This window comes from Alnus glutinosa, chromosome 13 (genome assembly GCF_958979055.1).
Source record: "Alnus glutinosa chromosome 13, dhAlnGlut1.1, whole genome shotgun sequence".
Lineage (NCBI taxonomy): Eukaryota > Viridiplantae > Streptophyta > Magnoliopsida > Fagales > Betulaceae > Alnus > Alnus glutinosa.
Window position 1 is genome coordinate 22,400,538 of NC_084898.1, and position 14,064 is coordinate 22,414,601.

Here is a 14,064-nt window from a genome sequence, read left to right on the forward strand (position 1 = left end):
AAAAATTCCATTCATCTATTTCTTTTAGTTTATATTGACGACATCATTGTCATAGGCAATAACTTGCTTGTTATTAACGATTTAATTTCTAGTTTGCAAGCAGAGTTCAAGCTCAAGGATCTCGACACCCTTTCCTGTTCCCTAGGAATTCATGTGCACAGGGACAGTCACCAACTACACCTCAGTCAATCCAAGTACATAGTAGACTTGCTACATCGTGTCAACATGGTGGGAGCAAAGCCATACTCAGCCCCATGTACATCCGGCAAAAGACTCACTGCCTCCGATGGAGATCCTCTCCCTGATTCTTCATTGTATCGACACATTATTGGTGCCCTCCAGTATTGCACCCTCACTAGGCCAGACATTGCCTTCACTATCAATCATCTCTGTCAATTCCTCCATTGTCCCACGACTGCCCACATGAGCGCTGCCAAGCATGTGCTCCGCTACTTGAAGGGTACCCCTGATTTTGGACTCCTCTTCACCAAAGCTCCCATACGCCTACATGCCTTCTGTGACTCAAATTGGGCAGGGGACCCTGCTGACCGTAGGTCTACTGGTGGCTATGGCATCTTCCTCGGCTCTAGCCTCATTTCCTGGCATGCAAAGAAACAGCCAGTAGTTTCCCGCTCCAGTATCGAAGCTGAATACCATTCCTTGGCCGTCACCACTGCTGAACTTTATTGGCTACAGATGCTTTTCAAAGAGCTCCAGGTTCCTCTTCAAGCTCCTCCACATATTTGGTGTGATAACATGGGCGCTATTGCACTAGCCTCTAATCCCATCTATCATGCCCGCACCAAACATGTCGAAGTAGACTATCACTTTATTCGGGAGAAGGTTCTTCATATGGATATCGCCATCAGCTACCTCTCCACTTATGACCAGCTTGCTGACATCTTCACCAAAGGGCCGACATCCGCCCTGTTCCTCTTGTTACGTGATAAGCTGATGATCGTCGCCCCACCCATCAGCTTGCGGGGGGCTGTTAAGACAGTAGATAATTCTGCCCTGCTTGATTCACCAAATCATGACTTGCATGATTCTGCAGAACATGCCTTACTTGGCTTTGTCGTGCATGACACTACAAATCATACCATACAAGAACCTACCGTGCAGAACATTATCCCAAGGATTGCGCAATGAAGACTAATTGGTCCTAATCACATTCATGCGCCCCTGTGGATCCCCTACATCAGGGGATGCCAACAGAATCTCCCCAACGGCTATCACAGGATACCAACAGCATCTTACCAAACGGCTACATAATTCCTTATGTAGCCTACGAAAATATTGTCTATCCTATTCTATTTTTCTTCCTTTGTTAACTATTGGTTTTCTTTCATTTAGTGTTCTTGTCTAACTGTATAGGACGTTCATCACATTGTAACTTACCATCATTAGCACATATTGTAATTCTCTATATATAGCAGATGATATTCAGCTTGGAATTAAGCTTCCAAGTCTGTTCAAATTCTCTGTTTTTGCACCTTCAACAGATGAGACTGTAAAAGACCAGAGAGATTCAAACCCACAAACAACTAGCGTGCACAAAAAAGAAAAAAAGAAAAAATACAAAGCAAATAAAGAAAAAGAACAACATAAACACAACAAAAGCTACAAAAATACAAAAAAGAAGAAGAAGAAGAAGAAAGAAAGAAATAAGAAGAAGAAGAAGAAGAAGAAGAAGACACTAGATGCAGAGGCGAAGGCGACATGGATGCGTGTGAAAACCATAAAGAGGGGTGTGGCGGAGGCGACATGGATGCGTGTGAAAACCATAAGGAGGGGTGTGAAAGGCACGATGATGTGAAAGAACATAAATAAAAATCTAAGCCCAAAAATAAGCAACACTAGATGCAGAGGCGGAGGCGACATGGATGCGTGTGAAAACTATGAGGAGGGGTGTGAAAGGCACGATGATGTGCATGAGATGGTTACGGGATGTGGGGAGGCTGACGGAGATGGTGGAGGGATGTGTTGGTGGCGAGGCTGACCCATGATGACAAATCGAGCTTTAACAAAAGTCAAAACTGAGGCCTAAGTCAAATCCATATCGAGGAGGTGTTGCAGCGGCACCAAGGAGGTGAAACAACAATGATGAAGGGGTTGAGGTTACGTTTTTTGGAGGATAAATGATAAATCGCCAAAGTCAATGGATAAATGTAATACCCAAAAAATAAATATATTTAATTTAAACAACAATCACAATTTATAAAAGATCCACATTGAAGGCCGCATAAAAATAGTTTCCAACAAAATGCTATAAAATAAATTCTTTTTAAATCCATTTTATTTATTTTTGAATGTTTGAGCATTCCACTGGAACGTTTCATGTTTTCCCTAGCTGGATGTTTGACATCTCTAGGAATGTAAATAAACCAGTCCGTTCGACAACCTGCTCAATACTCGCTCGGTTTAGCCTAATCCGAACTCGATACTGTAGAAACTCTCTTGTTATTGTAGAAATCTGCTCGATTAGTAAGTGAAACATACCTGACTCGCTCGACAAAACTCGAGAGGGGCTTACGAGCTCAACTCGTTTAAAGCTCGACCGGATTGTTTGCCCGGCTCGTTAGTTCGACTCGTTAGATCGTTCATATCTCTTATATATTACTAAAAATGAGTTATATAAATTTAAGGATGTATATTAGAATTAAGTAATATATGTTATATATATTACTTAATATTTATATGTGTGTATATTAGTTAACATACTAACTAGTTAGTTCATAAATTAACATATTATCAAGTTAATTAATATATACTAAGTAAATGTAATTAACTATATGTTACTCGATATTTTATTGTATATTATATATATACACACACTAAACAAGCATATAGTATACTAGTTAAGTAAATATTGTATTACATATTAATTATAATACTCTGATAATAGTATTTAGTATGTCAAACTAACATATTAAGTTATTAATAGTTAGTAGGTTGTTCACAAACTCATGTTTGAACTCCGCTTTGATAACACATTAAAAAATTTAATAGCCTACCTTGAACTTTAGTTGAGTCGAGCTTGTCGAGTAATCCGGCTCGGCTCGAATGTCATTCTCAACAGGCTCCATCTTGAGCTCGGGCTCGCCCGAATTTTAAACGAGCCGAGTTTAAACACATATTTTATAGCTTGGCTCGAATTCGAGCTCGACTTGGTTCGGCTCAATTACATCCCTAAATAAAGGTGTTTGTATCTTTTTCGGCTTTTCTTTGTTTCTTAGGGATTGGAGTTTTCTTTTCCATGTTAGCAACCGATGAAGTTATCTTGCGTGACGTAGTGATTATCTTGCAAAAATGATAACCAAGTATGTTTCTTTGCTTCGTGAGGCTTGGTGACCTAAAAACCTCTCTTCTCTTCTCTTCTAATAATTGTTGAAAGAAAATCCTGAATTGAACAGGCCATTTCGAAGATGGCCAACCTCCATAAATAAAAAATAGATAATAAAAAAAATAAACAAAAGATTCAGAATGCAATATAATTGAAAAAAACCCAACTATGTATACATTTGAAATCAGCCCAAACTAGTTTAACTAATCCAATCCATTCAGGTAGGCCCAAAAACTAGTGATTCTTTCACGTGTCTTCTGAACTTGTTCTTCCCGTCGTCCACAACAATTGAAGAGCCGCTCATCGCCTCCAGGCTCCAGCACCCCTCTCTTCTCCTTCCTTCTACCGCAAGAGCCTCCGTCGTCCAGGCTCTCGTTCTAGCCTCTCCACGAGAAACCTCTCTTTGGCCCCTCTTCTTCTACGTGAGTTTTCTGCCGTACCCAATTCTCAAGTTTAGTTCTTTTGCTTTTGTTTTGATGTGCAAGATTGGTTCTTTTGATGTGGGTTGTATTTGATATGTTGGTTGGCGTGTTTTATATTGGTTTTAGGATTTTGGGTTTGTGAAATTTTGCGCTTTGTGTTATTGGTTAGCATTTTGGCTTGTGGTTTTCTGTGATTTTGCGGTGTCTTATTTGCTAGTTTTGAGTTTGGAAGGTTGGGTTTCGTCAAATATCAGTCCGTGGTTTGGGAGTTTATGAAATTTCAATGGGTTGCTTGATGGACTGGAAATTTTTCGTTTTTGGTTAGGCCTATGTTATTCTTTGATTAGAGATCTTGTTCTTGAGTTTAGGCTTATGGTATTATAAATTCTGTGGTTTGCGTATGATTCAGTTGTGAGATGTTTATGTGGACTGGGATAATTTCTTACTGTTCAATTTTTAACCGATTCCCAGTTCTCAACGTCTGCTTTCTCTTATTTGGATCTGGTTTGTCAAAATTTCATCGTGTAGTTAGTGGGTCAGCGTTATTATTGTGAATCCCATGGTCATTAGCTGGGACTGTTTGTTCTCGTGGAGATGGAGGAGGAGGACGTCTTTGAATCCTCTCTGAATCTGGAAGAAGTTCACTTCAAGGGAGGATATTCGGAGGCCTACGAACACGGCCTAGTCGCCGGCAGAGAGGAGGGCCAACAGGTGGGCTTGAAGGTGGGTTTCGAGACCGGGGAGGAGCTTGGCTTTTTACGATGGTTGCATCCACATCTGGAACTCCGCAATTCAAGTCGACCCGTCTCGGTTCTCGGATCGAGTCCAGAAGACGATCAGGCAGATGGAGGAGTTGGTGAAGAGATACCCTGTTATGGATCCAGAGAACGAGAGCTTACAAACGGAACGGGTATAATTGCTTTATAACCACTTTTGTATATATATAAAGTTTACAGTGCCTGCAAAACGACGCCGTTTGAAACATGATTCCTATTTTTTTAGTCTATAGTAAGATTAATGCATTTGAGTGTTGAATTTTTGAAATTAAAATTAAATTTTTATTGTGTTTATAAATTTTGAAATTTTTTTAAAAAATTAAATAAAATATAATTTGTTTAGAAAAAGTTAAATAAAATATAATTTATTTTTAAAAAAAATTAAATTAAATATAATTTATTTTTGAAAAAAAAGTGAATCATATTACGTTTTCAAAACTCCGTTGCCAAAGACACCTGGGTTTCAAACTGAACCTCATTACTCACTTTCAGGTTCTTTTTTTTTTGTCCGCCGTTGCCTCTCGCCCTCTCCACTCTCTCCAGCCTCTCGGCCCTCTCCTAGTCTCCTGCCTCTCCGCCGCTGCTGACTGTCGTTCCTCTCTGCTCAGCTCAAGCTAGACTGCTACTCCCGTACTCCGTAAGCTTCTCTTTCTCTCGCTTTCTTTTCGTACGTTCTTGTTTTGACGTAGGTTTTGTTTAGACCTATGGGTATATAGTCTGTTCTTTGCATTTTGATGAACTCTGATGCCGTTTTGGTCATAGTTGTTTAGATCTGTAGTGCTTCTGCTTTGATCTGTTTTGTTTAGGTGTATTTCTTCTGTTGGGTTGTGTTAAATTTGTTCTGGGTTGTGGATTTGAATGCTTGAAATTCGGGATGGGTGGATTTGAGAATTGTTTAAATTTTATTTGGATTTGTAATTTTTTGGATTTGGTTATTTGGATTTGTAATGATTTGGTTTTCGATTTGTTTGTGTTTTGGATTTGTATTTTTTTTTAATAAATATTTTGGATTTGTATTTAGATTTGTTAATTTGAAGGCAAGGGCTAAGTCATGGTGTGCGAAGAGAGCACAATAATAGATCTGAGGCAAAATGAAGGTGGCGCCGATTTGGTGGATCTGGGCGGTAAGGTCCACCAGCTCCCCTGCTCTATCAAGCACGACGGCCCTTCGTCTGTGTCCCACTATTTCAAACCCAAACCCACAGGGATTGAGGTGGAGGGGTTAGAGCTGCAGGAAGCGTATTTCAGAGGAAGGAAGTTGCAGGGAGCGACCATTCCAATTCCACAGGGGTATTCTGGCTTTGTACTAGGAAAGAAGAATCTCGGGAAGAGAAAATGTTCCGACGACATGTCTGAAGGGAACTCAAACAGGTGGGAGGCGAATGCAAAATTTCATAACGTGACGTATTGGAATCATGACATCCTCCCTTCGCATGACGATGCCTTTTTGCGTTCTTTTCACTGGCTCTCTGTTGCGAAAGTACTACATAAGCCAGTGACAGCCGAAGATTTGTTGTCTGCATCCATTGCTCTTCAAAAAATGGCTTGATTACCAATTGCAGGAGGTTCATCTGTAAGTGTAAAAAAAAAAATTATAGTGATCCTGTCCAGTTTAGATTCGACCTTGTGGTTTCTATTCTCGTCCTTTTTCGATTTCGCCTCTATTCTCATCCATGTTTGTTAACATAGATTACATTAACGGTTGGTTATCGTTTGTGTTATGATCTAATCTCTACTCTAATTCATGTTATCTCTTCATCTCCTCTGTTATATTCTTGTTCTTCGTTTGCAGTTCTTGCAATCCTTTTAATCGAATTCCTCCGATTGTCAAATTCAAATACTACGCATTAACGACTAGAAGAATAAAATGTAATCACTCGGCAATAATCGAATGAGGCGCAATTACCAACTCGAACACGGACTTTAACAGACAAGCCAGTATCTTGGCTCTGGAGACGAACATCCACCCAAACATTATTGAATTATTGAATTTAAAACATTTAAGAGGTGGTTAAAGAATTGATTAAATAATTAAATTTATTATTTTTATTCGTTTAATTTTTTAGTAAGTAATAATTTAACACGGTATGAAAATTGGAAATCCTAATAATTGTTGAAAGAAAATCCTGAATTGAACAGGCTATTTCGAAGATGGCCAACCTCGAAAACAAAAAATAAATAATAAAAAATTACAAAATGCCTCAAAAGATTCATAATGCAATATAATTGAAAAAACCCAACTATCTATGACTATAGATTTGAAATCAGCCCAAAGTAGTTTAACTAATCCAATCCATTCAGGTAGGCCCAAAAACTAGTGATTCTTTCACGTGTCTTCTGAACTTGGTCTTCCCGTCGTCCACATTTGAAGAGCCGCTTATCGCCTCCAGCACCCCTCTCTTCTCCTCCGTCTACAGCAAGAGCCTACCGCGTCCAGGCTCTCGTTCCAGCCTCTCCACGAGAAGCCTCTCTTTGGCCCCTCTTCTTCTACGTGAGTTTTCTGTTGTACCCAATTCTCAAGTTTAGTTCTTTTGCTTTTGTTTTGATGTGCAAGATTGGTTCTTTTGATGTGGGTTGTTGTTATGAGCCTGGGTATTTGAGAAAGTAATTTCTAAGGAACTTTCTCAAATACCCAGGCTCATAACAGTTGTATTTGATATGTTGGTTCGCGTGTTTTATATTGGTTTTAGGATTTTGGGTTTGTGAAATTTTGCGTTTTGTGTTATTGGTTAGCATTTTGGCTTGTGGGTTTCTTTGATTTTGCGGTTTTATTTGCTAGTTTTGAGTTTGGAAGGTTGGATTTAGTCAAATATCAGTCCGTGGTTTGGGAGTTTATGAAATTTCAATGGGTTGCTTGGACTGGAAAGTTTTCGTTTTTGGTTAGGCCTATGTTATTCTTTGATTAGAGATCTTGTTCTTGAGTTTAGGCTTATGGTATTATAAATTCTGTGGTTTGCGTATGATTCAGTTGTGAGATGTTTATGTGGACTGGGATAATTTCTTATTTGTGTTCAATTTTTAACCGATTCCCAATTCTCAATGTCTGCTTTCTATTATTTGGATCTGGTTTTAGTGAATGGGTTTCTGAAGTTATCTGGATCACCAATTCATAATCTATTTTAATTAAATCCCTGTGGTGTTTATTTAATTGGTGCTTCCGTATTATCTAAGAGTCACTTTGGAAGAAATTGGAGTTTAAGGTTGCAAGTTGTTTCAGATACATGAAACTGATCCCTGTTTGTGAAAATTTCATTGTGTAGTTAGTGGGTCGACGTTATTAAATATCTTCAGCAGATTTAAGACACCTTATGTATTCGTTTCATCTAAAAATAAAAGATTATTTTGAATCCCATGAGTCATTAGCTGGGAGTGTTTGTTCTCTTTCTGGTTTCTGCTTCTTGCAACCTTTAAACTTACGTTGGCAACCTTAAATGCATAACAAAACACACCCACCAAGGGATTAATCTTAGGTTGGGAATGAGCGGTTTTGGGAAACAGTTAATACTTTGTGATTTGGTTCGCCCACTTCATTTTTTTTACTATTTTGTTATTTGCTTTGTTATGTTTATTTTTGGTGTATAATATTTCGTAAATTAGAATGATGATTTGTTCTTATTCATCTTATCACCATCTCAACATGTGTTATGGTTTCTTCTTGTGGTTGTGTTTTGATTACTATATATATGGTTGAAGATTTATTGCATACCATCTTGAATTGTTTTTAGGATTTCGTTTTGAGATTTAGCTTTCGTGCACTTTCTTGTCATATCCAATATTTATATGCAATTTTGGAGATTTAGGCTTTGAGAATTAGCTATATAGGAGTGTTTTATGTTGAATATTTTGTCTTTTAATTTTCTAATTTATTTTTCGTATTACTAATTCATTGCTATGTACGCTCTGATCAGAAACCCACAATTACTACTTGGCAAAGACTGGTGGATTCCAGCACCCAAGCAAGCTCTGTATTCTCTCGATAAAGCAAAACCCTAATGCTTCCCAACCTTGACCAATCTATCTAAACCCAACCCGTACAGCGCAGCCTCTAAAGCCATCTACATGTTCATCACCAACCCCACCTCCAAAACCCTCAAAAAGCTACTCTCTTCCTCTAAAAAATCAGTCTTTTGCTTCCTATGCCAGCCCCAAAACCCTCCCTATACACACACCCAAAAATGCCACTATGTAGATGTTTACATGAAGTGGAAGAAAGACTCGTACTATGACTCAATAGAGCACATCCACAGGTCCATAGAACTCAAGCCCATTGTTTCCTTGAAAAACTGCATAGCCCAAGACCCGAACGGTTGCATCCCAATCTCTCAAGTCTCGAAGAGGGCACTAGAGTTGGGTGTGCCCATGAATGTTGCGAGGTTCTTGAGGCAATACCCAGCAATCTTTGAGGAATTTACGGGTCCCCAATATAACTTGCCTTGGTTTAGGCTGACCCCAGAAGCTGCTGAGATTGATAGAGAGGAGAAAAGGGTGTTTGAAGAACATAAGGATGATTTGAAGGATAGGCTGAAGAGGTTGATTTTGATGAGTAAAGGGAAAGTTTTGCCTTTGAAGATTAGTCAGGGAATGCAGTGGTATTTAGGTTTGCCCGAGGATTTTTTAAGGTGCTTGGAAGTGAATCTTGATGGGTCTTTTAGGCTTGTGGAGATTGAAGATGGGTTGGAAGGTTTGGCTGTTGAGGGTGAGAAGGTATTGTCTGTGGTACAGAGAAATGCAATGAAAAGAGGGATGCATTTCGGGGGGACAATGGAGGCAATTGAGTTTTCAGCTTTCCCTTCGAAGGGTTTGAGGTTGAGGAGGAAGATTGAAGATTGGTTAAAGGAGTTTCAGAAGGTTCCCTATGTTTCACCTTATGAGGATTTTTCACATTTGGACCCAAATAGTGAGATAGCGGAGAAGCGGGTTGTGGGGTTTCTTCATGAGTTGCTTAGTCTCTTTGTTGAGCATTCGGCGGAGAGGAAGAAGCTTCTATGCCTCAAGAAATATTTTGGGTTGCCTCAGAAAGTTCACAAGGCATTTGAGAGGCATCTCCATATGTTTTATTTGTCTTTGAGGAACAAGACTTGTACTGCAATACTTAAGGAGGCTTACAATGATAAGTCCGCTATAGGGAAGCATCCACTGCTGAAGGTGAGAAAAAAGTATATCAGGTTGATGAAGGAGTCGGAGTTGATTTTGAAGAAAAGAAGATTCAGCAATCGGTTTGTCGATCGTGATCGTGATCATGAGAATATGAAGTTGGATTTGGATTTGGATGCTGAGGATGAAGAGAGAAGAGAGATGCCAGATTGTTCTTTGTAAATGAATCTTTCCCTTAACATTTAAATTAGGCATTATATGGTCTAATATAAAAAAGAGCTTCTGGAGTAGGACTTTTGCAGACCCTAATTAGAGGCTAATTAGCAGCAGATTCTTTGATTTGTATATTTTGTGTTTGGTTCTTCTAGTCACTTATCTTTGACTTGTAAGACATGACCTTAGCAAATTCAATGGATATACAGTCTTTGATATCTTGTGGCTACTTTTGCAGTTAATTCTAGCTGCTATCCCGTTTCTCCATTACAAGCATTTTGTTCTATTTCATGGTCGAATCTTTGAGCTTTTGTTGTATTAAAGGCAGGTTTTTTTACGTAGTGGGTGACTTTTGTACAAATGTTGTTGGCTCCTTTTTTACGAAATTTTTAAGAGCAATTCTTTTCGAAATATCTCTTAAAAAAATTAATTAATTAATTTTTTTTTTAAAAAAAAAAACAAAAAAGAAGAAGAAGAAAAAGAAAACGACTAAAAAAAAAAAAATTTGAAAGCCACCCTCATTCGGCCTGCCTGGGGTGGCGAACCACTACATGGCCCATGGGGGTGGTTCGCCCAACCCCATGTGGCCAAATAGGGGTGGCTAAGGGTTTGGGGTGGCTTCGGCCATCTCCGAATTTTGTTTTAGTCGTTTTTTTCATTTTTTTAAGGAATATTTTGAAAATAATTGCTCTAAAAAAAACCCACGTGCATCTCACTTGGGTCTATTTCCGTAAAAAAATGATGGACTTAAGTAACATATATGCTATATTGCAAAATTTTAAAACTTGGCTGGGGTGGATTGCAAATTTTTTTTTCACTTTGGAAGCAAGATTGAAAAAGCGGTGAAACATTGAAGGGGTAAAGTGTAGTTTCCCATAAATCAACAAATAAAATGAATTTTATATTTATAGATAAACTCATAAACGTATCAAACAATAATATTTCAAAAAAAAAAAAAAATCGCCTCAAAATAAAGAAAATGTTTGAGATATTACCTTGATTGGTGCTTCCAAATATCAAACAGAATAAGATGGTAATTTATTAGCTTTTTTAACCATCAATTCTATTAGATTGAGGGTGACCTACTTGAAAAATATTGGATTATCATTAATTTTTGAAAATATATATATTCAGTTTATGCAGTTACACCAATTTGCACTAAGTTATTTAGAGTTTAAAAAGTAATTTAAAACTCTATGCGGTAAGTATAAATTGAAAAATTATTCCCAACCCAAAACTTCAGTTTAAAATTTTGATCGAAAATCGTCAAAATGTCACATCAACAACAATACAACCCGTGTTTCCTATAATAAAAAGAAATATAAATATATCAAAGAATATAAAACAAAAAGAAAAATATAAGTATAAAAAAATAAAAAGAAGAGAAAACCTATGAGGTAGACAGACCACCCCAAATTGGCCAAAAGGGATAGTTGAACCATTTCCAAGAATTCGTAGGTGGTTCAGTGACGGTTTTTGTCAAAATTTTAAATGGAAGTCCGAGATTAGAAGCTATTTGTCATTTATACTTACCACATAGAGTTTTAATCTACTTTTTAAACCATATGGAGTATATTGCAAATTGGTGCAGCCATATAAAACTTATGTTGTATTTTTCCTTTAATTTTGACTCATTCAAATAATTGAAACTGAGATTAACACTTAACAGGATTCACAACAAAGCATAACTCATTCATTCTAAAATCCCAAGAGTTGTTCAAATTCTTTATCCAAACACAATCTTATTTTCTTAGTTAGAAAAGTACATATACCCCATTAAATTATAGTATCATTGTCAATGTCCCCCCAAGGAAATTATGGGTGGCACATGGCCATTTCTGTGGCTTGGCCACCCGAAAAGGGGTGGTTGCCCAATCGTTCCTTTTCCAATTTTATTATTATTATTATTTTTAAAAAAATTAAGTTTTATTTATTTATATTTTATTAATATAGTGACACGTATCGCCATCTTATTGGTGCTGACGAGACACCTAACAACAAAATTTGACTCCATAGAGCGATTTGTAAATTAGGTCAACCACAATGATCTCTTAATTAATTTTGATACAATAAGAAGTGATTTGTAATTTAGGTCAACCACAGGTACTAATAGTACAATTTTCCCAAAATTTTAAATACCACCGTTAACGTATAACTACTAGTCTAACATGAAAATGTTGAAAGCAAGGTCCTACAAATTAGGGCTGTAATCGAGCCAATCCAAGCTTTAAGATTTCAAAACTGGCTCAATTATGAGTCGAGCTTAAATAGTTGAGCTCGAAATCGAGCCGAGCTATGAAATGTGTGTTCAAGCTCGAGCTCGTTGAGAATGCCATTCGAGTCGAGCTAGGTTACTCATCAAGCTTGGCTCAACTAGAGCTCGAGCCAGGCTATTAAATTTTTCAATGTGTGATCAAAGCGGAGTTTAAGCCCGAGTTTGTGAACAACCTCTATACATTTATTAATAACATAAATATATAATATGTAACTATATAAAGCATATTGTAAAATATAGTATATAACTATAGTCTATAAGAAACAAATTAATAATATATTATTATATATGAAAAATTACAGTTTAGCCCCCCAAATTACCACCCGTTTTGCTGATAGCCCCCTAAACTGCCAACACTCCGACTCCGACCTACCAAAGCCTTTGAAAAAGACCCTATTTGGCGAAATATCTCCATATTACCCCTGCCACGTGTCATTTTTTAATTAAAAAATAAAAAAATTCAAAACTAAAAAAACAAAATTATTTATTTATTTATTATTTTTTTAAAAAAAAAGAAAAAAAATATGGGTTTTTGGGGAATAGGGTGGCCGGCGCCACTTCTGGGGGTGGCCGGCGCCACCTCTGGGGGTGGCTCGTAGGCCACCTCGGCCCCTGGGGGTGGCTTTTCGGGCCACCCCGAAATCCAATTGGGGTGGCCTGAAAGCCACCCCTAGGGCTCCAAGGGTGGCACGCGGCCACCTCCCGAGCCCTAGGGGTGGCTTACGGGCCACCCCGAAATCCATTTGAGGTGGCCCGAAAGCCACCCCTAAGGCTCCAAGGGTGGCGCGCGGCCACCCCCTGGGGCCGGGGGTGGCCGCGAAGCTACCCCCAGTGGCAGGGGGTGGCCGCGCGCCACCTCCCGAGCCCTATGGGTGGCTTACGGGCCACCCCGAAATCCATTTGGGGTGGCCCGAAAGCCACCCCTAGGGCTCCAGGGGTGGCGCGCAGCCACCCCTAGGGGCCGGGGTGGCCTGCAAGCCACCCCCCTCCCCAAGGGGGTGGTTGCCGGCAGCCACCCCAAAAACCCATATTTTCTAACTTAAAAAAATAATAATAATAATAAAATTAAGTTTTATTTTTTATTTTTAGTTTTTTATTATTTTTTAATTGAAAAATGACACATGGCAAGGGTAATATGGGGATATTTTGCCAAATGGGGCCTTTTTCAAAGGCTTTGGTAGTTTGGTAGGCCGGAGTCGGAGTGTTGGCAGTTTAGGGGGCTATCCGCAAAACGGGTGATAATTTGGGGGGCTAAACTATAATTTTCCCTATTATATATAACTAGAAAGTATAAACTATGGTATATGTATAATGTGAGCAAGTAGTAAGTCTTGTATATTATATATAAGTTAATATAACTAAGTAACTATAATATAAGTATAATATATAACTTGTTAACCATGTGTGATGTGATATGTTTGTTTATATATATAATTATATACTTATATACTAACTATTTATAACTTAATATGTTAGTTTACCATACTAAATACTATTATCAAAGTATTATAATTAATATGTAATACTATATTTACTTAGCTAGTATACTATGTGCTTATTTAGTATATATATATTTTATAAAAAAAATGACCTATAGACTATAGTTAACTAATATATATATGTTGCCCAGATAAACAACCCTAGAGAGAGAGAGAGGGGGGGGGGGGGTGAATAGGGTTGATGGCAAACTTTTGTTTTAATGAAAATTATACTGAATTAAGAAATTCAAACAATATAAGATGCAGTATAATGTTAAGAATATAAATGTGAGAATAATAATGAAGAGATAGGGAGAGAGAGATTCAAACTCAGCGATTTATCGTGGTTCAGTCCACCTGACCTACGTCCACTCCCCAAGCACACCACTTGAGATTTCAATCCACTAAACCAAACTCCTTACAGGTGGAGTTAAAACCTTTACATTTCAAGAGTATACTACTC

General features: G+C 38.0%; 2 protein-coding genes and 1 pseudogene across 2 annotated transcripts; all 3 read left to right on the forward strand.

Annotated features, from left to right (window-relative positions):
• The first annotated feature begins 3,533 nt into the window (after positions 1 to 3,533).
• LOC133854140 (uncharacterized) lies at positions 3,534 to 5,704 on the forward strand (annotated as a pseudogene).
• Positions 5,593 to 6,090, forward strand: LOC133853981 (uncharacterized). The gene has a single exon (XM_062290003.1). The coding sequence runs from the start codon at positions 5,593 to 5,595 to the stop codon at positions 6,088 to 6,090; it is 498 nt and encodes a 165-aa protein (XP_062145987.1).
• Positions 6,091 to 6,846: 756 nt separating this feature from the next.
• LOC133854138 (protein WHAT'S THIS FACTOR 9, mitochondrial) lies at positions 6,847 to 10,066 on the forward strand. Its single transcript, XM_062290200.1, has 2 exons — positions 6,847 to 7,032; positions 8,450 to 10,066. Exon 2 carries the CDS (start codon positions 8,601 to 8,603, stop codon positions 9,855 to 9,857), a length of 1,257 nt encoding a protein of 418 aa, XP_062146184.1. The 5' UTR covers positions 6,847 to 7,032; positions 8,450 to 8,600; the 3' UTR covers positions 9,858 to 10,066.
• The last annotated feature ends 3,998 nt before the right edge of the window (positions 10,067 to 14,064 follow it).